The sequence below is a fragment of the Eucyclogobius newberryi genome, unplaced genomic scaffold (genome assembly GCF_026437365.1).
Source record: "Eucyclogobius newberryi isolate DKJ021-1_F unplaced genomic scaffold, fEucNew1.0.hap1 SCAF_3, whole genome shotgun sequence".
Classification (NCBI taxonomy): Eukaryota; Metazoa; Chordata; class Actinopteri; order Gobiiformes; family Gobiidae; genus Eucyclogobius; species Eucyclogobius newberryi.
The window spans coordinates 31,566,221-31,590,853 of record NW_027315945.1 but is presented as its reverse complement, the minus strand read 5'-3'; the positions used below and the strand labels follow the sequence as shown (position 1 = coordinate 31,590,853).

Below are 24,633 nucleotides of genomic sequence, written 5' to 3'. Positions count from 1 at the left end.
TGGATAGAGACAGGACAAAGAAATTTACCATGGCGATCTTACTGAAAATGTCAAAACCAACTCGACACATTTTTGGAGTTGAAACTGATAAATGAGGTTTAATATTAGATCAACTAAATTAGATTAGATCCTTCTAAAGTTCACAATCTTGTTTGGTACAAGATTGTAAAGTTCGGTCTAAGTGCTACTTTAAGGGCTGAACTTTCTGTCTATGTGAGAAAAATTTAATTAAATACAAAATAATAAAACATCTCTTGGTGCAGTTTGGGCAGTTTTGTTGTTTTCAGGTCAAAAGTTTAAGAGACCAAAAAATGAAAAAAGTGAGTTTTGCCTGTGGTGTTAAGGAATAATTGTGAATTTCTTGAAATGTCATGCACTTTGGCTATGGTAGCGCTTCTTAAAACCTTTTCTCTCCTTAGAGTTAAAAGATATAGTGCATTTTCACATATTAAACATTAAAATTGAAAATACTATTTCTAGGCAAAATGATCCGCTAATACGTTTATGCTATAAATCATGTGTTCTGTCATTCATTCCAATTTAACTCATTTAACTTTACAAATCTAAATGTAAGTAAACTACACAAATCATGTTTTCTATTACAAATGTGAGTAATTCAATCTAACGTGATGAACCAAACCTTGGACTCCTCTCTGGTTACCCCTGACTGTGCGTTTGCTAAGCCCCTCTCGCTCTTGCTCCTGGACGTCCTGACAGACATTTTGATGGGCTGAAGGTGCATTAACAGTCCTGACGAGCCGAGAGGGACCGCCCAGCATCCTACGCTCCGATTACACACGACCGGAGGGCAGACAGACACGGGACACTGGAGGAGCTGAGAAGGGCGCGCAAAGAATGAACCGTACTAAAGCCCAGAATGTGGATGAAATGTCAGAGGAAATCTCCCTATTGCAGCAAAAAAACATGTTTTAGCAAAATCAGCATCGTAATCTGGACTATACGCACCCTAAAACACGTAAGAAATGAGCTTTTATAACTATCACAGCAGCATTATTAAACCAAAATGTAAAAGAATGTTCAATAATACAAGAGATCAGTGTGTTTTTTTCATGGCAGATGCCGATAGCGATTGTTTAGAATCCAGAGAAACTGATGGCCAAATAAACTCTGCTGATCATTTTTGCCTACAATCCCATAATAGAGAAGTGTTTGCCTGACCCGCCAGCCCCGCCCACATTCTGTTCGAAAGCGTAAGGATCTGGAATCGGAGTCAGAGCCAATGAAATCGTCGGTAATCCATTTACCTCTCCAATCCCAGTCGGAGGTTTTAACACGTCACATTGAGATACGGAAGTAGAGCTTTCCACCCCCCGTTCCAAAACATGCAAGATGGCGGACCCGGCTCGTGACCCGGCTCCTGACCCGGCTCGTGACCCGGCTCCTGACCCGGCTTCTGACCCGGCCCCTGACCCGGCCCGTGACCCGGCCCGTGACCCGGCTCCTGACCCGGCTCGTGACCCGGCTCCTGACCCAGCTCGTGACCCGGCTCGTGACCGAGTGTTAACTTCTGCTCTCGCTTCGGTTTAAACAATCAAGAAAGTCTTGCCATGATGAACGTGCGTTAGATGCGGTTATACGAAAGGCGTCGTCGCGATTCAGGACATTTTCTGCGTTCGGGGACGGATAACGCAGAACACGCCTTGTTGACATGGTTCTACATAATATCCGGTTAAGCGCGTCGCGTTTTTCGCGTCACTTCTGGGTTTATGTGATTGGTTCTGTCTCTGCTCTAAACTCCGCCCTAGAAATTGAAACGCAGCGGTCGAGCCCCAGACCCACACACAGTTTTGATAAGTAGCTTGCCAAAACGTGTTGGAAATGGCTGGTCAGGCAAGAGAAGAGTGGTCATGTTTTGTGCAATACCCTTTTTGCAATAAACTGTTTAAATAAAGCTTATTCGCGTGTTCTTTAGGCAGGATGTCGGTCAAAGCTAAATATCGGTAAATCAGTCCAATCTGTCTATAAATAACACGCATTATTCATCAATATTCTCTATCTAGAAGTCTTTAGTCACCATATTTCAAACCTTACTTGGTCAAAAATGCATTTGAAAAGTCTCAAAGTGCAAAAGAAATAATCGTTTGGCTAATCGACTAATAAAATAATCGTTAGTTGCAGCCCAAAGAGCATCAAAGCCTTAAAGACTGTAAATGGCACACTCGCCCCACAGCAAAACGTTCTCGGGTTCAGTTAAAGGTCGGGTGGAGTTTGTATTTTTCTCCCCGTTCCTGGGTGTGTGCGAGTTGAGCGAGCCTCGGGGCGCTCTGGTTTCAACAATCGACTAAAAATGCACATTAGGCGCAATCCTACAGTGAAGGTTTTCCTCACCACACCTAGTTGGAGTTGTGGAGAAAGGTGGCTGGCTGGTCGCCCCAAGTCCCAGCAGCACCAACGGGTCAAATGGAGGGCTACAAATGTTATCACGGCAACAGAACATTTGAGATAGAACTGATGATATACCTACATGTTTATTGATGTTTTTTTAATAATATATGTACTAACTTGTTCTGCTGCCACTCCTCACGTCTTACCTAATTCATTATTCAAGTTTTTAGTCTCTGCAAAGCCTCCAAAGTGCAGGTTTATGCTGCTTTAGGCTTTAGCAGCACTTTCTTACCTTGAGATTTACTATTCTGTATCAACCTTTTTTATTATAATATATTTTCAAACTCTGAAGACATTGTTCATTCACTCTGTTGATGTAACCCCTCATTGGTCCAGCTTTGGTCCACGGTAGAAAAGGTTTCAGACTTCTGGACACTGTTTTAGAGATGGAGGGGCTTCGACTTCCATCCGCAGCATTTGCACCCTCCTGAATCCCACCCAAAGGCGAGGAGTGATAAGACTTGCCCTTCTCTTTACGATACAACATCCCCTCAGTCTACAACCGCCTCATAAGGCCTTGGTTGAAATCAAACCAGTCAAATGCTAATGAGATACTCGTCAGCTCTGAGGCCTTACAGCCTCTTTACAGATACGACAAAGCCTCTCGAAGCGCTACACCGAGGTCATTATTCATTCTCTCCACACGTCGCACACTCTTTGATAGCGCTTCGGATTAAGGTTCCTTGTTAGTATACTCATTCTACTACTAATCTCATCTACTACTACTCATCTGCCTGGAAGAACTGGTTCTCCTCCTGAGTGGCTGCAGCTCCACTGTCTCTCGCGTCCGTCTGTCCGTCTGAAGGAGTCGGATCTCTCCTTCACTGTGGAACTCCTCCGGGTTTCTACTTTTCCCAAAAGAGGTTTTGTAGTTTTTCCTGGCCGAGAAGGAGGGTCTATGAACATTGTTTAATCTGTTTTTCACTGTCGCCGTCAGAGACAACTGCTGTTGTGATTTTGGGTGTTACAAAAATAAATTTAATTGAATATTTATAACGCATTGATAAGCACTAGTTATTTGTTTACTTATTGTTTACTTACTTAACTTATTTAACATTTTGCACATGGTTTAGTTACACACAGTTTTTATGAATGGCTTATTAACATCTATAAGGTATTACAAGCCATTACAAATAATAGTAGTGGTCTGAGTGCTTATAAACAAATAACTAGTGCTTATTAATCCCTTACAGTGAAATACTAACATTTTAAACCTAGGGATGATCACAATGATCAATGTGTGGTTTTAAACTGTCTCTGATAAAGCTCAAGGTCGTTCTGAACTGAGCAGGAAAAGTCACATTTTGTCCTTTTTATGATAGTTTTTTGTACCGATACTTATTCAAATGATTGTCTAGTTTGGATACTAGTTATAGTATTGATTAGTATCTGATTTTTGATACTTTTGACAACCTCAACGCCTCATATATTTGTCTAGTTCACTAGGGAGCCTTATTTGAATGCGTCGCTAACTATTCCATATCTACTCGACAAGGTGGGCGAAGTGTCTTGCCCGAGGACAGAACGCCACACGAGTTGGTTTCGACGGTGAGATAATAGAGAGGGAGCCGTTGTGGAGTCGATGGCAGACGCGTGCGTACCTGGGTTGAATTGCCACTCGTGGTCCGGATGTTCTGGGGCGGCCGACGTCGTCAGGACGGCGAGCGAAGCGACGAGGAGGAGCTGCAGAGCGGAGCAGGCCATGACAGCGGCGTTGCTCCTGGTTACCTGTCCGGACACGCACTGACCGCAGGCATACCTGAGAGAGACAGGACATCGTTAAACCCAGGCAAACGCAGGAAATCACCAGTATCAAGTCAACATAAAAGTCAATAATACCATAAATTAGAGGTGCGTAATAAATAGAAACGGCAGAATGTTGCTACGTACACAACATCCTTATATTATAATCACTTCTGTCTGATAATTAAACCTCAACTAATGCATTTAAAGCCACGTTTTCACACATTTCTGTTGGATTGACACAATATGGTCCGACTATCATGTTTTTAATATTCATTATTGTCACTATTGCCCATCCCTGCAATAAATACTATCTTGAAAACACAATTAATAATGCATTGGTTTGATAGAGCGTTCGAGTGTGCAGCGAAAAGACACACTCAAAGTTGCTTATCCTCGCATTAATTATTAACCCCACGCGCACCGTCTGCTCTGGGGGCGGCTGGACTGAAACGTGGCTGCCAATCTGCGCCAACGGCCTTTTCTAAATCAACTGTGACGCAGCAATAGCGGATGGATGGATGGAAGCCCTTGAGTTTAAAGTCTGTTGCTTATTTGACGTGCTCCCACAGCCCCGGCCTCTGGGGGGCGCCGTGGAATCAGAGCCTTACGTCTTCATCAATAACTTCAGTCAGTCCAAAGCTCGCAGCTACAGCCTCGTGTTCATTAGTTTCAACACTGTGGATGCCAGGCTAAGTAATGAACATCGCCCGATAAAGGAAGACGAACACAGCCGGAAAGCAGAGGCGGCTTTCAAGAACTAGGACAATTGCTGCTACTGCTACTGCATCTGCTACTGCTACTACCACAATGCAGCCATATTCACAATGTCAAATGTTGAGTGATTAGGAAATAGCGGTGCATTTTGAAATATGGAAAGAATGAAACAAGAAAAAAAGAAGAAAAAGAGAGAGAGAGAGAGAGAGAGCAAGAGAGAGAGAGAGAGAGAGAGAGAGAGAGCAAGAGAGAGAGAGAGAGAGAGAGAGAGAGAGAGAGAGAGAGAGAGAGAGAGAGAGAGAGAGAGAGAGAGAGAGAGAGAGAGCAGAGCGAGTAGAGCAAGCATCACAGCATTAGAGTTAATGGGAACACAATTTAATCTGCTCAAAGACAACTCCAGATCTTAGACATTCACTGAGAAACTTTCAACTGCCTGATATGGGGGAAAAATCATGTCACAAGAGTCTTTCTCACAAATCATCCTAGTCTGGCCAATCAGGCAAATGCAGGGTCCGTTTTATCACTACAAGCGTGTGAGTACACAAAAAAAATGGAGAAAATAACAAACTTAGGAATAGCGCAGATAACTGACAATTCAATGAGCGAACCACTAAACCTTGTTAGACTCAGGTAAGAGAAGTTATTGATTTTGTTCTGAATGATACACAGATATTCAATAAAAGAGAATGATCTGCTGCCTTCCTGTCCCAGAACCTTCTAAAGTGAAACAGAAAGAGCTTTGCCAGGCTAATGTTACCCACCTCGAGTCTCATATTTACTTTAAACACTTAGACAAAGGCTTTCAGTGGTGGAGCAGGGTGGAGGAGAGACAGAGCCTGATAAGTGCAGGTCTGAGACAGCTGGAGAGACACAGGGGCCAGTTTGTCCCATAGGCCCTGTGTGTTTGGGCTTCACTGAGCGGACGGGACAGAGGACAGCTGACATGCAGCTGCACAGCGCTGTCCAGGGAGAAGGAGAGAAAGCCAAGACACGAGGAGCCGCCCGGGTGGAGTCCTGAGCGAGGGATGCAATGACATGCTACATATGTGTGTCTGCGCCGAGGGTTGTGCTCAAATATGACTTATGACCTGGCGCTGTGTGTGCCTGTGTGCGTGTGTGCGCGTGTGCGCGTGTGCGTGTGCGTGCATGTGCGCGCGTGTGTGTGTGCGCGTGCGTGTGTGTGCATGTGTGTGTGTGTGTGTGTGTGTGTGTGCATGTGTGTGTGTGTGTGTGTGTGTGTGTGTGTGCATGTGTGTGTGTGACTGGAGCTCACAAATGCAGAGCACGCCGGACCCAGCAGCTGTCCACAAGGAGAGACACCAGAGGCCTCGTGCTCGGAGAATACAAACTGATGAGGACATTTCCCTTATCAAAATCAAGCCCCTCGGAATAGGGATCATGCCACAAAAGTAATTGTTACAATTATTGTGAGAAGAAACATCACAATTATTCACAATTGTCACCTTGATGTAACAACAGTGAAATCCAAGCTTCACTTTCAATCACGTTGTCTAATCAACTATTGTTCCTCAAGTATGTGACCAACTTCATGAAATCAAACTTGCTGAAGGAGGTGAATCTCCCCACTTCCAGATTCACTCAAATGCACTGTCACAGCAACAAACAATATTTGTTTTAAGATTATTGTAAGAAGAAAAATCATGATCTCCTCCTTGAACCGACACCTTAACGTGGTGGAGGGGTTTGAGTGCCCGAATGATCCCGGGAGCTATGTTGTCGGGGGCTTCATGCCCCTGGTAGGGTCTCCCAAGGCAAACAGGTCCTAGGTGACGGGTCAGACAAAGATCGGTTCAGAAGCCTCTTATGACGACGACACAATCAAGGCAGTTCACGTCGCCCGGATCGGCGTCACCGGGGCCCCATCCTGGAGCCAGGCCTGGGATGGGTGCTCCATGGCGAGCGCCTGGTGGCCGGGTCTTACCCCACGGGGCCCGGCCGGGCACAGCCCGAAAGAGCGACGTGGGGCCGCCCTCCCGTGGGCCCACCACCCGCAGGAGGATCCATAAGGGGCCGGTGCAGAGAGATCTGGGCGGCAGTCGATGGCAGGGGCCTCGGCGACCAGATCTCCAGACACAGAGACTAACTCTGGGGACATGGAATGTCGTATCGCTTCGGGAGGTTGAGCGATACCGACTAGATATAGTCGGCCTCACCTCCACGCACAGTTTGGGCTCTGGAACCCATCTCCTCGAGAGGGGCTGGACGCTCCACTTCTCTGGTGTTGCCCGCGGGGAGAGGCGGCGGGCTGGTATGGGCTTGCTGATAGCCCCTCAGCTCAGCCGCCACGTGTTGGAGTTTACCCCGGTGAACGAGAGGGTCGCGTCCCTCCGCCTTCGGGTGGGGGACAGGTCTCTCACTGTTGTGGCGGCCTACGGGCCGAACAGCAGTGCAGAGTACCCGGCCTTCTTGGAGTCCTTGGGAGGGGTACTGGACAGTGCACCGACCGGGGACTCCGTTGTTCTACTGGGGGACTTCAACGCCCACGTGGGCAATGACAGTGACACCTGGAGAGGGGTGATCGGGAAGAACGGCTTCCCCGATCTGAACCCGAGCGGTGTTCAGTTATTGGACTTCTGTGCTAGCCACGGATTGTCCATAACGAACACCATGTTCAAGCACAAGGGTGTCCATCAGTGCACGTGGCACCAGGACACCCTAGGCCGGAGGTCAATGATCGACTTTGTTGTCGTGTCATCAGACCTCCGGCCGCGTGTCTTGGACACTCGGGTGAAGAGAGGGGCAGAGTTGTCAACCGATCACCACCTGGTGGTGAGTTGGATCCGCTGGCGGAGGAGGAAGCCGGACAGACTTGGCAGACCCAAGCGCATTGTGAGGGTCTGTTGGGAACGTCTAGTGGAGCCCTCTGTCAGTAGGGTATTCAACTCGCACCTCCGGGAGAGCTTCTCCCATGTCCCGGGGGAGGCTGGGGACATTGAGTCCGAGTGGACCATGTTCTCCGCCTCCATTGTTGATGCGGCTGCTCGGAGCTGTGGTCGCAAGGTCTCCGGTGCCTGTCGTGGCGGCAACCCCCGAACCCGGTGGTGGACACCGGAAGTAAGGGATGCCGTCAGACTGAAGAAGGAGGCCTATCAGGCCACTCTGGCTTGTAGGTCTCCGGAGGTCATCGACGGGTATCGGCAGGCCAAGCGAGCCGCGGCTCGTGCTGTCGCAGAGGCAAAAACCCGGGCCTGGGAGGAGTTCGGGGAGGCCATGGAGGAGGACTATCGGTCGGCACCAAAGAAATTCTGGCAAACCGTCCGGCGCCTCAGGAAGGGGAAGCAGTGTCTCACAAACACCGTTTACGGTGCGGGTGGAGGCCTGCTGACCTCGACTGGGGATGTCGTCGGACGGTGGAAGGAATACTTTGAGGATCTCCTTAATCCCTCAGTCACGTCTTCCGAAGAGGAAGTAGAGACCGGGGACTCGGAGGCTGGCTCATCCATCACCCAAGCTGAAGTCACTGAGGTTGTTCGCAAACTCCTCGGTGGCAGGGCTCCGGGGGTGGATGAGATCCGCCCTGAGTACCTAAAGTATCTGGATGTTGTAGGACTGTCTTGGTTGACACGTCTCTGCAACATCGCGTGGCGTTCGGGGACCGTGCCTCTGGACTGGCAGACCGGGGTGGTGGTCCCTCTATTTAAGAAGGGGGACCGGAGGGTGTGTTCCAACTACAGAGGGATCACACTCCTCAGCCTCCCGGGTAAGGTCTATTCCAAGGTACTGGAGAGGAGAATCCGACCGATAGTCGAACCTCGGATTCAGGAGGAGCAGAGTGGTTTTCGTCCCGGTCGTGGAACACTGGACCAGCTCAATACCCTCCATCGGGTGCTCGAGGGTTCATGGGAGTTTGCCCAACCAGTCCACATGTGCTTTGTGGATCTGGAGAAGGCTTTCGACCGTGTCCCTCGGGGTGTCCTTTGGGGGGTGCTCCGGGAGTACGGGGTCCGGGGCCCTTTGCTCAGGGCTGTCCGGTCCCTGTATGACCGGAGCAGGAGCTGTGTTCGCATTGCCGGCAGTAAGTCAGACCTGTTCCCAGTGCATGTTGGACTCCGCCAGGGCTGCCCTGTGTCACCGGTTCTGTTCATAATTTTTATGGACAGAATTTCTAGGCGCAGTCAGGGGTTGGAGGGGGTCCGGTTTGGGGACCACAGGATCTCATCTCTGCTGTTTGCAGACGATGTTGTCCTGATGGCTCCATCAAACCCGGACCTGCAACATGCACTGGGACGGTTTGCAGCCGAGTGTGAAGCGGCTGGGATGAGAATCAGCACCTCCAAATCCGAGGCCATGGTTCTCGACCGGAAAAAGGTGGCTTGCCCTCTCCAGGTGGGTGGGGTGTCCTTGCCCCAAGTGGAGGAGTTCAAGTATCTCGGGGTCTTGTTCACGAGTGAGGGAAGGATGGAGCGTGAGATCGACAGGCGGATCGGTGCAGCGGCTGCAGTGATGCAGTCGCTGCATCGGACCGTTGTGGTAAAGAGGGAGCTGAGCCGAAAGGCAAAGCTCTCTATTTACCGGTCGGTCTACGTTCCTACCCTCACCTATGGTCATGAGCTTTGGGTAGTGACCGAAAGAACAAGATCGCGGATACAAGCGGTCGAAATGAGTTTCCTCCGCCGTGTGGCTGGGCGCTCCCTTAGAGATAAGGTGAGGAGCTCGGCCACACGGGGGGAGCTCGGAGTAGAGCCGCTGCTCCTCCACGTTGAGAGGAGCCAGCTGAGGTGGCTCGGGCATCTGTTCCGGATGCCTCCTGGGCGCCTCCCTCGGGAGGTGTTTCAGGCATGTCCCACCGGGAAGAGGCCCCGGGGAAGACCCAGGACACGCTGGAGAGACTATGTCTCTCGGCTGGCCTGGGAACGCCTCGGGATCCCCCCGGAGGAGTTAGAGGAAGTGTCTGGGGAGAAGGAAGTCTGGGAGTCCCTGCTCAGACTGCTGCCCCCGCGACCCGGCCCCGGATAAAGCGGCAGAAGATGGATGGATGGATGAAAAATCATGATGATTATTCACAAGTATTGCCAACATGACCAAACAATAGCAAAATCTGAATTTCACTTACATGATCTATAAAGTAAACATTCCTCAAACACGTGACCATCTTTATGAAATCACACTTTCTGAACGTTAAAGTAACATAAACAGCCAGATAAAACACACTTCACAATCAGTTCCACTTATTTTTTGAGAATCTATTGAATTAAATTACTTTAGTCTGCTTCTAAAATTGTCCTGATTTCTTTTTCTATCTCTTACACTTATATTGTAACCTGAATAATCACAGTTATTAATCAACCAAATAATCCTGACATCCCCATTTCTGAATTACCTCTTAAGTCACAATGTTTACATGTTTGTATTTACTGAATCTAGGTCTGAAGTTCTTGCCTCCCAAGAAGGAGATCATGGGTTCGATTCCTGGACCAGACCAACATCACATGATCTCTCTGGGTGGAGTTTGGGTTCTCTCCGGGTTCTCCGGCTTCCTCCCACCGTCCAAAGACATGCATGTGTTAGGTAAAATTGGTGACTCTAAATTGGCCCTAGTGAATGAATGTGAGAGTGAACTGTCTGTAATGTCTATGTCTCTGTGTTGGCCCTGCGACAAGTTGGCCACTGTCTAAGGCCCAAAGTCCCCCAAATGGGAACAAGCGGTAGATGGATGGATGGATGGATGGAGGTCTGAAGTACTTTTAGGAGGAGCGCTGTGCATGCTTCCGGTTGATGGAAAACCTGCTGATCCTAGATGAAACCTACCCAGTGTCACACATGCAAAACCCACAGAGAAAAGCCTTGTGGTCCGGGAATCCAGTAACATTTCTTGCACCGCAAATGTGTCATCATAATAGGCGATTTGTAAAGCAATCCTAAATACTATGATTTTCACGAACGAGTGGGAAAAGACCACACAACAAAGACAGAGGGGGGTAATACGAGCCGGCGGACAGGCTAACAGTTTGACAAATGTGTCTTTGAACAGGAACAAAAGTGGCCGCCGGCTCCAAGAATATTGTTGTCGGGAAAGTCAAGTGGTGTTGAACAGCTGTGGTCGGGGCTCAGAGCAAAGAGAAAACCAGTGTTCTTCAGGGGCCGCCGTGAAGAGACCGATCTGCCACACGTGCAATTAAAGGTGCGCTGTGTGACTTCTGAACATACAAACGCCACACAGAGAGGCCCAGCGTCGTCCCGGAGACAAACCCAGGGCAATACCCGGGAAAAGCTCTCGAAATGATTAGGATCTTGCACAAAAATGTTTATTTATACTGAAGTAAACATTAACTTTATGAGTGAAATTAAGTGAGGCAAATTAAACATGTGATTCACTCTAGGGCAGAAACAAGTTAATTAATTAATCACAACTAATTGATTATTTACATTTTCTGTATCTATATCTGTCATGTGATAAAAGAAGAAGTTTTATGATTGACAGTGCAGCAATTAACCCAAAATGTGGAAATATTATACATATATATTTTTGCATATTGACATTCTTTTTAGCTTAATCTTGGTCAAATTTGTAAAAAATAAAATAAAAAATGTTTCAATTAAATCATATTCACAGGCCTTTCCTGATCCAAAAAACAAAATTGATGAATCTAAAGGAATAATCCACATATTAGCAAAATAATTATTAAAGGCGGTATGGACGATTTTTCGGCGATTTGAGAACGCAGGCGGAAGTGCTCATGCCACTCCCCCGTGTGGACTGATACAACACACACGTGCGTTTGTTTATTAGTGCAACGGAGCGCATCGCATCTCTCGTCTCCCGTAGATTTCTGTCCACTTCTGCATCAGCTCGAACTGTCTTTCTCCGTCTTCATTTTGCCCCGTACACTGAGGGAACTATATTATGATAGATCCATGCGCTTAGGCACGCGGAAACGTGAGCACGAACCGCACGCGGCTGCAGGTGAGCGGTAGGCGCGTTTTATGATTGATACGTGGCAGGACAAATGATTTATCCACGCCACGAGGAAATATGATACAAAATTTGCTGAAAAAAATCGTCCATACCACCTTTAAGCAGCCCTAATTCACTCACAAATCTATCGCTTTCTACTTCCTGCTGTGGTCCATTTCCTTCCTTTTGGCTCACAACTTTCATTCACAGTTAGTTATATTGTTATATTATATTGAGGACTGATAACCTTTTAGTGAGCAAAAGCTGCTTCTAAAAGTCTTTTCATGATCTTCTGCTATTGTCGCACATCCACCATAGACGGTACCACTCGAAGGGCAGACACAGGAGAAGTGTTTAGCGCTCAGCAGTTACATCACTGCAGACAGTTTGCCAGCCTCTCTATAATTAGACCCCCTCAGTAATATAGCACTGGGGATTTGGCAAAGGCCTGAGGCATTTCTAGGACAACTCTGAAGTAAAAGCAAAGCCAAATTCAAACATTCTGTTTTAAAAAAAAGAAAAAAAAATCCATACAATGTCAGAAATTCCTTGAACATTAGAAGAATTCAAGCTTCTGCCAATAAACTGTCAGATGAATCCTACAAGCTGGACAAGGTCACATTCCTTTGGTCAAAAACAATATTGTTGTATTCATGCACATACACAATGGCTGGTTTACAGACAGACATAACTATACATCACTGAACAATAAAAAACATTGCTGAACCTTTTGTATTTACGTCCTCAAAGTGTTGTTTTAAAACTTTAAACAATGTACCGGTATCTGAAAGTACACATTACTTTATATCTATGAGAAGTTAGCCTCATCAGGATTGGTGTTACAGCATTAAATTAGAAAATCAAACATGTCATGGCTCAATAATAGAAAAGCAGAGCACCCCCTGTCCTTCCCGGCATGGAAAAACTACAGAAAGTCCAGTGGGGAAAAGTAAAAACCTTGGGGAGAACCCCAGCGGGGGAGAAATCCTACTCCCACATGGTCCAGGACACGCATCGATACCGAACTTAAATTGACAGCAGAAATGCTCAGAACGAGTCTGGTGACGATCCATGGACTTAAAAACAGTGCGTGAGATCTCCAGTGCTCTACTTATGACATCGTTATTTGAGTGTTTTTCCGGAGGCTTCAGCGCGAGAGGATTCATCAAACGACTGTGAACAAAGACAAACTCAACTCGGATATGTTTTTGATGAGGGAACGATGTCGAAATGATGGTTGAACGCTCACAAACGCGTCCTTTAAAGCCTGTCACATGAGGCTTGAACACATCAGGGCAAAGTGTATCGTCTTGTGTCTGAGCTGGACATGACTCATGGCTGCTGGACGGGCGCACAGTGGTGAGCTCTTTGTTTTGGATTCCCGCCGACATGAGGACACGGCTCACGCCCGGCTGCCCTCCGAGTCGGGCCGCGGAGGACACGCTCATTAATCTTCAGCCCGAGCGGGACTTTGAACGGGACGAGCGCTCTTCCCTGACACTACAGGGATTCTTCTGGACGGGGACGAAAGCGTGACAATTTGGCCGCCGAAATGTGTCAGAGGATTTTATCTTTTAACAATGTCCTGCTTGCTTTCACTTGGCCTGTCATGATAATAGTACGTTTTGAAGTGTGATGTATTGCTGAAGGAAGTATGGACAGTAAACAATAATATAGAAAACACTTTATGCTACAGAAAAATGACTCCAAAGCAGGAACATCACTTAATGCATTTAGAATATCTTTTGGGTAAACTCCGATACAATTTGAGCTGTAGACGGATGAATACCGTATTTTCCGGACTATAAGTCGCACCTTTTTTCATAGTTTTGGCTGGGGGGCGACTTAGTTTTATATTTTTACTTATATACTTATACTTCTACGACTTATATGTGATATTATTTTTTATTTTCACACTTGCAACCACGTTTCATACTCCAGTGCAACTTATATATGTTTTTTTCTTCTTTATTATGCATTTTTTGGCTGGTGCGATTTATACTCCGGAAAATACGGTAAATAAGAAAAACTCCCAACAAGTACAAAGACAAAGTACTCACGATACATTGATCATCTCAAATATATTGCTCCAGAGATATTATAATGTTTAAACTACAACATTTTACTGAAACTACAACCATAATAATGCAGGATAATCCCAGTAAATCTCTCTAAATTAACCGTATTGTAAAAACGTTTAACCAGCAATAAATAAACAGCAAATTAAACATGGCGGTGTAATCCCTCGTTCATCCAGCAGTGTTTCATCGTGGAAAAAGATCGTGTAGTCGTCTGGACACTGTTTTGAAAATAAAACAGTCAAAACAGTGTCCAGACGACGTCATTTGAATCTTTTTCTACAGCGCAAACTAAACACTTAGGTAGTTAATTCAAGTATCTACAGTGTAATGTGTAATCAATGTTAATTATTTGACCATTTACAACTCAAATGTTATAATACAGGCACAATTTCACCTAAAAATAAGAAAATCAGCGAGCACAGAGACAAGTTCACACGATAAGTATTGAGCCTGAAAAAAATATGTTAGTTTATCATTTACTGTACGATAAGTCGATATATAGTAATACATATTTATAAAAGGCTTTTACTTTTACTTAACACTTAAAGTCATACGTCATTTGCAAAATATTCAAAGACCCCACGCTGGGCTAAACTGTTAAAATGCTGTTTCCTCCTCAAAAACATACCTGGAGCTGTGTTTTGCTCCACGATCCACACGTTTGAACGGTCCCGCATTCTCACATGTTTTTTATTAAGTCAATTCATCTTTCACCCTTAACATTTCTGCTGTCAAAATGCCGTAACTACAACGTGTCACCTTCACGACCACAATCGACCCGAGCAACTCCTCACGCACACGAAACCTATTCAAGACAGTTTCTAGGAATGTAATAGAAAGCTGCAGACTCACTTTAACTTTTAGAATTCAAGTATAAAAAGGATAAATACCAGTGCTAAGGTATTTTAAAAAGTTGAATCAGCACAGGGACTTTGGGTCAGTGGTGAAAGTTAGTCACAAGGACAGCGAGCGTTGGACAATGGACGCACGATGAGTAACTCTGATCAAACAATTGCCCGGAACCAGAAATGCACAGGCAGCAATTGGTCAGCGAGCCGCTAATACATCATCCACTAAACTGTAGTGGGCCGCATTAAATCCTTTGAGTCACTGAACGGGAAAAGGTGACAACGGCCGAGTCGTAAAAAACTTCGAAAGGTGGATCACAAAAACAATGAACAATGCAAAAAATATATATTATGCAATTATATATATTATTATGTCATTTTCTGGCAAAAGCGCTCAAAACTATGACGTATTTATCTGTAAAAAGGCAGATTGAACTCACAATTCTCCCCAAAATCTCGAGATAACTCATTACCTACATCCCTTCTCGTTATGAATATTAAAATCCCCACTAAATATAATCATCATCTTGAAAAAATGTTTTGTCCGTACGTACTATTTCCATAAGAATTCCACGTAAAGTTTAATAACCGAGACGCCCAGATCAGTGAAAAGGAGAACCCTCACAGTAACAACGCATGTTTTCAAGGTATTTTTGAACCGTGATTTCTTTCGATGCCTTTTTTTAGACTTGATTTTAACATTTAAGGTTGAATTTCATGAAAAATATCTGTTTCAAAACTCTATTAAAGCCTAAAAACCTTCACGGTCGCATTTTAATGCCACAAAATGTGTCAAATAAAGTCATGCACAACGTTAATAAGTCTAAAAGTGGAGTTTTGTTTCTGAAGTGCCGAGGACTCAGCGGTGACTCATTAAGACCAGAAAAGTGCATCTGATTCAGAACACAGCTTTTCTGTCGCTTTTGCACAGCAGGGCGAACGAGAGGAGAGCTATACTGCGAGCGCCGCTAGGTAACAAGAACAAGATGAATGTGAGCGTAACACCACAGAAATGTAAAGAGTGAAGCGAGTGCCAAAGGACCAAAAAATGAAAAATGATCATAATGGATGCAATCAGTCTGGCTCATTAACACACAGCGACATACACCAGAGTCTGCCCGTAATGAGGTGGCACATTTACCAGCTCAGTTTTGAGATGGAAAAGGCTTGAAACTCTGTGATTCTTTTAATATAAATCATTGTTATTTCGATTGTATAAACTATGTTGAGTGTTCACGTTTCCAGGTCCTGAACTGCAGGAAATAAATGGTGAATAAATACAAGGTAAATGTATTCTCCTGCGTCGTCAAGCTTCTTTACACAGGAGAAATTTACTTTTTTAAATATATCAGAGTATATATATTATAGTATATTGATCAGAGTATATTTTGACGGTCTTAAAACAAGATTTACCAATATTCAAATGCTTGTCTTTTTCTTTAATATGAAGTAAAACAATATATTTTATGCTTTTTTTCCAGATATTTTATGCCTTTTCAAGATATTTTATGCTTTTTTCCATTGATAATCTTACTTTACGGTAGTCAAAATATACTCAAAACAGATAAATAATCTATTTCAAACACTTATTGACTTATCTTATTTTAGATGGTCTCCTGCCTCTTTTTGCAATTCTCGAACGTCTTCAATTATCTCAATATCTTCAACTATATTTTACAAACTACACTTGCAATTTGTATTAAACAAACGATAAATATTCATCCCAAAAGAATATTGTTCCATCTCTTTTCAATAACTATTTTTTTGGGTTAAGTGTATGTATTGTTGTTGGAGCTGCAGTGAGATGATTGGACAAGAGAGAACTCAGATGAAAACGAGATGGCACCACAACAACAACAACAACAACAACAACAAAAACAACAACAACTTCTGCCCCGACGCAGACTTTGCACTCGAGGCTCTCTGCATGCACAAACTTTATACATGCAGCGTGAGAATCTATGTTCAATCTTCTCTCACGACAAAGAGAAATAACAGCATTAATGTCATGTTCAAGAAACTGTTTTTTGACTGACAGGTAACTGCATCTCAGTTGGTTCACCGAGGTTTAAGGTCGACACAAGTCAGAGCATGCCGCCTGATTTTGTATGCCTTTCTCACCAGAGTTAATAAAGACAAAACGCACTCTCACTTCAACGCATTATTTGTCTCACACTCACAAGAAGGACAGAAACAACACACACTTAACACGCTTAGGAAGTAGTTTACGTTCCTGGCGATTCAATTTAAAATTTTTTGGGGGGGTCTCCATTCCATTCAGAAATGATTCCCGATAAAAACAAAAACAAATCTCAACTAAATTCCAATGTAATTTTTGATTCTGGCTTTACATTCATTAGCCTCTGTGGCCCAATTGGAGTGACTGAACTTTTGTAGGCCCATTTGTCAACGTTAGCAATTATCTATCAGTCAATTCTTATGCATTTAAAAAGGGACACTGGCCCTTTAACTAGAGCTTTAGCTTTCCAACAAAAACACGGCACAAACGAGCAAAAGTGATTAAAAGTAGTGCTAATGTCCTGTTCATCGCTCTTCTGTCTCACATAAATCTCGTGTGTGTTTGCGTGTGTGTTTGCGTGTGTGTGTGTGTGCCTGTGTTTGTGTGTGTGTGTGTGTGTGTGCCTGTGTTTGTGTGTGTGTGGGGGGAGAGTGCTATATTCACTGAAAAGGTAAAGGAGCCTGGTACAGTCATTGCAGTGCTGATGAAAAATGACAAAGTTTGTGCCGGCGTCCTCTGTGCTATCTGCAGTTTGAGAGCCGTTACGGGCGCTGTCTGGCTCTGATTGCAAGGGCCAATCACAGAACTGACAAAACAAAACCCGCACCGAGCCCACAGACACGAGGAGCGACCCGACAAACAATCACTTACACCAACCACATCTCTCCGAACTGGCAAAATAAAAAAGCAACTCTGGCAATAAAAGTTGGATAAAACAATCCTCTGGTGTCACAATGTCATGGCAAGAATTAAAAACTAATAAACGGGACTATTTTAGAAGCAAAATCTGTACTCGAAAAAGGTACACTAAAATGTAAAGTTCTTTTAATGTGGCTGTTTGTTCCACAATAACTTTACTTTGTCAATAATTGCTTAAAAAAACAATTCTTTTCACAATAAACGTCACACTAATTGATCAGATATTAATAGTGTGCAGCCCGACAAACAGATACAATTCAGCTTGAACTCAGTCAGAAATTAAACAAATGTAACTCGGTAAAAACATGGAACATTTCTCTATTCACATTTGAACCACCCACAGACACAGTTTAGCTCTGTCATGTTTGCAGAATAAAGGAGAGAAGTTTCACCTGAGAGAAGCCAGCGTTGAAGTCATGGTTTAAAAGCCTTTGCAGCGGTTTGGCAGCGACAGTATGTTCATTTGAGCTTTTAGTTTGACACCGAGGTGAGTTTCAGAGGGGAGTGTGAGCGCAGGTCGCCGTTTAGGTCCCTGGCTTTTAATTTGCACAGCCCCAAAGCCGAGAGGAGGGGCAAGTGACATCACCGTGCCAATCTGACAATGGGCAGAGAGAAAAGCAGCAGGGACGGGCTCAACGTGAACCGCAAACATGCGCAAAGAAAAGACACGATTTATAGTGAGTTACTAACTATTATTTTAGAAGTCGACTAGTCAAGAGATTATTTTTATTGAGACTAAATACATTGTCAACTAAAGGATGAAATACAGGGAGTGAAGGCTTCAAGATAAAAGAATAAAGTGTATTATTTAAACCCTTTTTTGACAGTATGATTTAATAATGCCACTGTTTTTGTAAAAAGGTCTTTTTATCTTCCTATTTTTGAGTTTGTAAAGTCCAGATAACGATTATGATTCTATTTTTATAGTCGACTAGTCACAATTAGTCGATAAACCGTTGCAGCCATGATTTACACTATTTCAAAAGGCAGGTAATAAAATAATCTAGGTTCAAAAGTGCACAGATCAAGAGGCATATTCAGAAATGCAAGTCATTTTTGGCATGAATGTTTTTGCAGTGTGAAAGTGAAAAAGTCAGATTTCCCCGCGGTCATGAGAGTTTTATTATGACAGAGTGAGCTCATACAGGAGCTAACACAAGTGTATAAAAAGGCGTGTGGAGTCAAGTTAACAGACTTTGCTCATCAAACCTCTGCATTTTCAAGTCAACGTGAGAAAATGTGAGGAAACAAACCAAAACCACAGCAAAGGTTGATCTCATTTTGAGAATAGCTTGGACACACAGGTTTTAGAGATTAGAAAGTACAATATCAACTGATGATGCAAATACTACTTCATATATTATAACTTTTGAGTGGTAAAATGTCCCCAAAAAGATATAAAGTGACTTATTGGCTTGACTTTTCAAGTGAAATGTTCTTATTCACAGTCATAATTTATGATTTAGCTTGAAATAAGAAAACATGTTGATACCTTTGCCTTTGTGAGGTTTTAACCAGGTTACAACAGTGTTCCCTCATCATTAGTTCACTCAGGGTATTATTTAGACTGATTCATGCATGTTTAAATAATCTTGTCCTGCATCTGAAGCTCGAGTTCTCAGAAAATCTCACCTACCCCCAAACTATTAACATGCATTTATTTAAAAAATATATAAAAAAAAATTAACTCAGGTTAGAGTGAAATATCCCTATGGAGGCATAACTTATCAATTATGATTTTTTTAACAGGAAGTCAATGGTTCCATTTCTATTACTAAGACATTTTAAATACATTTTACAATTTACAATGAACATTTGTTTTAAAAATGACCTAGCTAATATAACATGCTATAAAAAAAAACATTTGTCTCCTTTAAAGTCATCCAAATATTATGAGGCTGAAATAGACAATATTCTGATTTGAAGTCATTTTCCTTCAAGCTGTGATTCATTTTTGCATAAAACGCTTGGACACTGGAGCGACCGGGTCGACAAAGTTCATTGAAACGCCACATTTTCAAGTGAAAGTGAGAAAATGAGAAAAGCCAAACCAAGGCCAGAAACAGACAGTCTCCTTTATTTGGAGGAGCTGAGGAAAGAGCCAGTGTTTACTCGAGGAGGGGGAAACATGCAATAGAAGAACATGCATCAGCAAACAGGCAAATCCTAAACAAAATACAACAAATAAAATCCATAACTATGTTCAGTATTGTGGAAACGATGCTACTGTGTTAATTCAATTACTGTGAGACTGTAGGTTCACATTATGGACGTTTTTTTTCTGTCAGTATTGGGGTTCATGTTCAAGACCATTTCAAAAGTACATTGATCGACCTTTTTCAAAGCTGTGTTTATCGTCTCAGAGCTGTGGCTCAGACCGGATCCTCTGGAGTGGTCCTTCTCCCTCTCGGAGAAATAAGCCTCAAGACAAAGCTAAATCACCACAGTTTCACACCAGTTTTCTCTGCTAATGTGTCCCTCCAACCTCCGTCCATCCATCATACATCCTGCATCCGTCCTCCATCCTCCGTCCATCCTCCGTCCATCCTTCAGCCATCTTCCAGCCATCCTCCATCCACCCTCCATCCATCCTCTATCCATCCATCTTCTATCCATCCATCTATCTATCCTGCGTCCATCCTCCGTCCATCCTCCAGCCATCTTCCAGCCATCCTCCATCCACCCTCCATCCACCCTCCATCCACCCTCCATCCTTCCCCATCCATCCTCCATCCATCCTCCATCCATCCATCCATCCATCTATCCTGCGTCCATCCTCCGTCCATCCTCCGTCCATCCTCCGTCCATCCTCCGTTCATCTTCTGTCATCCCTCCGTCCACCCTCCGTCCACCTTCCAGCCATCTTCCAGCCATCTTCCATCCATCTTCCATCCACCCATCCATCTATCTATCCTCCGTCCACCCTCCGTCCACCCTCCAGCCATCCTCCATCCATCCATCCATCCTCCATCCATCCATCCTCCATCCATCCTCCATACATCCTCCATACATCCTCCATCTTCCAGCCATCCTCCATCCGTCCATCCTTCGTCCATCCTCCGTCCATCCTACGTCCATCCTACGTCCATCCTACGTCCATCCTCAATCCGTTCATCCTCCAGCCGTCCATCCTCCAGTCGTCCATCCTCCGTCCATCCTCCGTCCATCCTCCATCCATCCTCCGTCCATCCTCCGTCCATCCTCCATCCATCTTCCATCCATCTTCCATCCATCCTCCATCCATCCAATCATCTATCATGCATCCATCGTCCAATAAAATAAGTAGTCGACTAATAAAAATGTTGGTCGACTAAGACACTATCGACCGATTAATCGACTGAACGATAAACGCCAAATAAAACAAACGTTGAATAATACAATGTAAATCTCAACCATGATCCTGGCTTTAACACATTTCAGAGTGAATTGAATTACAAAAAATATAATAAAGCAACCTCAGTGCTGCAAACAATTATAGATCTAATAAGTAAATACATTTAAACTAGTGCTGCAAAGACTTATCGACTATCTTACTATATAAAATAATCATAGTTGTATTTTGATCATGGTAATCTGCGCTACACAGACTCTAAAACACATACAAAACGTCCTTTTATAACAAATACAGCAACATTATTAAACCAAAAAGACTATCAATATTACATTTGATTTGTTAATATTCTCTATCTAGACGCCTCCAGTCACCATATTTCCATCTTTATTTGCTTGATGAAGTATATAAATGTGTAATATTCTGAATTCAAACCACTCAAACTCATCTGTATACCTTTTCTGCCGTGGTTTTGCAGCTAACATTTCAAACACTGAAGAGAGACTGAAGAAGACAAGACGAGCTTTCATGTTCAGAACCAGTTTCCTCCATTTTCTAACGAGCTTTCGGAGGCACTCACTTCGCCAGGAGCCTTTAGTAATTATCCGCGGCGTTTTGAGGCACAAGAAGTGAGATGTATGAAACAAGCAACAGCAAAAACACAGCTGGAGAACTCGAGAGAATGGTACACGGGAGAGAACAAAGGAAACCACTGCAGAGGCTATTGGGTTTGAGAGATTCCACTTGCATTTCCCTTGTAGGTTTGATAACGGCTGCAAAAATAATGGTCAAAATCAGCGACAATAGTTTAGGTCAAATACGTCACAATCGTAGACGGTGTTATTACGGTATAATGAGTATTACTGTGAAATCCTGCATTTACTTTCATTCACAGTAATAGTTCGTCATAAGAAAAAACAGTCACTTTGGGACTAATTTTGCATCTAAAATTCTCACAATTATTACATTTTAAAACATTTCTTACTATTATCATTATTTCTGGGTTTAGACCATCGTGAGACAGGTTAGTTTTACCCTACTGATGATGTGTTGTTGCAATAGTAATCCTGCTCAATGGCAACAATGGGTTCTCAATGGCAACAATGGCGGCAAGCAGAAGCTTCTCCCAGGTCTTCTTCAGGTTAATGATGTAATAATTAAATTAAATATGTATTTATATTATAAAATACATTAAATAATTAAATTATTTTAGTAGACGACTAGACAGTAAAAATTTGACAATCAAGACGTCCATTGGAGAGTCATTTTCAATCTGAGAAGCTGGTCCGAGAAACTTTCACTAAGCCCCGCCCCCACGACCTGCCTTTGCTTGCCATTGCAGTCCTTTTGTAATCTGCCTGCTCTTCACCATTAGCATTTCATTACGTTCTTCTGTCCACACAAAACACAGAAGAAGAAGAAAACCATCCACCGGTAAAGTTACATGGTGCACCTTTAAACTGGGATGACTGCACTGACGCACGTTTCACCGTTTGTCCGTTAACTCGTTCAAACGCCTCATGAGTCGCACACTTCGGCAACTACAAAAGGTCTCTATTTAAATTCATTATTCCGCGTAACCGCAAAACAAAGTGCGATGTCTTTTAAGATGAGAGTTCGGGAATGTATTAGACCCCGGGGACGACTCCTCCTTATCTCAGTTTGCTTACATCCCGGCAGCTGGTGCTATCTAAGAAGAGGACGCCCTTCAAAGCAAAGAGCAAAGGGAAAGATAAGGAGGGATGAGACGGATGAGAGCAGGAGGACAAATCTCCAGCAACTTCTAACGGACGGAGGGAGAAAAAAAGGAATATCCAATGAGTTTTTTAAAAAAAACAAAAAACAACGTGGATTCAGAATGTTTTTGTTATTTTGAGCATTTTCTACAGCTGCAGCAAACGATTATTTCAGCAGTCAACCAGTCAAACTTCTGTTCTACATAGAGATTTCCAAATAATAATCTTTAACCAAATACGACTATGATTACTTTTTATAGTCGACTTGTCACGATTAGACTTTTCACTCATGTTTTGTGTCATACAGGGAGGTGTGACACAACTATATTTAAATTGTTCAGAAATATATCCAAAAAAAGCCTGCCTTCCCCTCACTTTTGCTGCTGAAGCTTGGCTGAAGTCACTGTATTTTAGTGCCCTCTAGAGGCCACTGCGCAGTACTGCGGGAAGCTTGGTTGTTCCTCTGCCACAGCTGCTCAGTCTCAGTGTTCAGACCCTTGCTCATGCGCTCTGAGGACCATGCTAGGCTAATACGGCGCTAAATAGAACCATGGGAAAGCCACATGGAACCAGAGTCAACGTCAACAGCTTTGCTGCTTTCTACGCATGTGCAAAAAGACGATAACGGTTTACGTTCAACAAGTGACTAAAATAACTTGGAGACAGGTCATTGTTTGTAGCTAAGGCCATGTTCATGTGTCTAATGATTAGAAGTTAGTTAGAAATACAAGCAAACATTTAATTACGTAGAGTTAGCTGGTGTGTGTACAATGGATCCAGACGAAGCAATAAAGACCAGTGGTGTTAACAAAGTCTGTCTGTTCCCGGAGGTTTTAGGAAGCTGCAACACAGATAAAGTAATAACAGAACTTTTACAGAAGAATTAGTGAATCTGTGGCTGTTTGGGACAAACTCCACGTCATGGGGAAAACAGGATGTTTCTTCAGGAAAGATGTGGCTTTAATTTGCATCTGTGAGTGACAATGAGTTTTATCATGGCTGATTTAACACGGGGCTGTTTGTGGAACATTAAGCTTTATTTTAAGTGCATCTGTCTGACCAGTGCTGTTATTGTGAGCATGTCTGCACAAATGTGTGTTTTGTGTAGTAAGAGTGTAGTAGGAGCATGTCTCGCCTGTCTGCAGTCGCTACTTCAGAATCAGCTGGATAAATAAGGGGAATTTGTGAGGAAACAAACAAAGCCCACTGAGTTTGTACCTACAGTGTGTCAAATACACTACTTTAAATATATTATGTAGGTCTATGCTTCCAAAACAGTTTAATTTGTAATTTTATGTGTTTAATATGCCGGTGAAAATAATAACCTCATAACTTGCAATATAATTTGAAAGAAAATTACATTTATTAAACTAAATATTGAGTCTGCTTGCCTTCTCTTAAAAGTCACCGCACGCTACTGATCCAAAAAGCTAAACTACTCCAAACAAGATTTACTTCATTTTGAATTCTAGTCGTTTCATCTAATATTGACATTCATTTTTTCTGCCATTTGAAAGTATGCGAGTGTGGTGTTGGATCTGAAAGAGACCTTGTAAGAAAAAAAAATGATGTTTGGATCAATAAAACATGAGGACGAGGGTGAACCGCTGCGGACGCCGTGCATGGCGGAGGTGTGGCACGCGAGTGGAGGTACGAGGAAAAAATATACTGTAACACTCTATAACACTCACTGACGACGGCCAAGTCCAGACTGCTCTACACGTCTACATTTGTTACTTCAGCCGCAGCTTTCCAGTTCAAGAGGGAGATACTCGTCCTCAAACTGTAGCAATAAGTTCTACACAAACACAAAGCCGTTTTCAGGCCGCCTAGAGAACGCTTGCCTGACCAGCCAGTCCCTCCTACATTCTGTTCAAAACCCCCTTTTGCATTTGGAAGCGGACCATTGGGGGGGCG

General features: G+C 43.7%; 1 protein-coding gene across 4 annotated transcripts in view; it reads right to left on the bottom strand.

The window, feature by feature from the left end:
- Nucleotides 1-24,633, bottom strand: part of ddr1 (discoidin domain receptor tyrosine kinase 1) — a 78,507-nt gene that overhangs the window by 46,431 nt on the left and 7,443 nt on the right. The window contains exons 1-2 of one of the 4 annotated variants that reach the window (XM_072460071.1): nt 18,042-18,099; nt 4,008-4,165 (exon numbers count right to left, since the gene is read on the bottom strand). In XM_072460071.1, the coding sequence (XP_072316172.1) occupies nt 4,008-4,165; nt 18,042-18,067 (184 nt within the window). In that variant the 5' untranslated portion in view covers nt 18,068-18,099. Of the gene's footprint in view, nt 1-4,007; nt 4,166-18,041; nt 18,100-24,633 lie in introns of those variants that run through there. The other 3 variants (XM_072460068.1, XM_072460069.1, XM_072460070.1) reach the window with 3 other exon arrangements.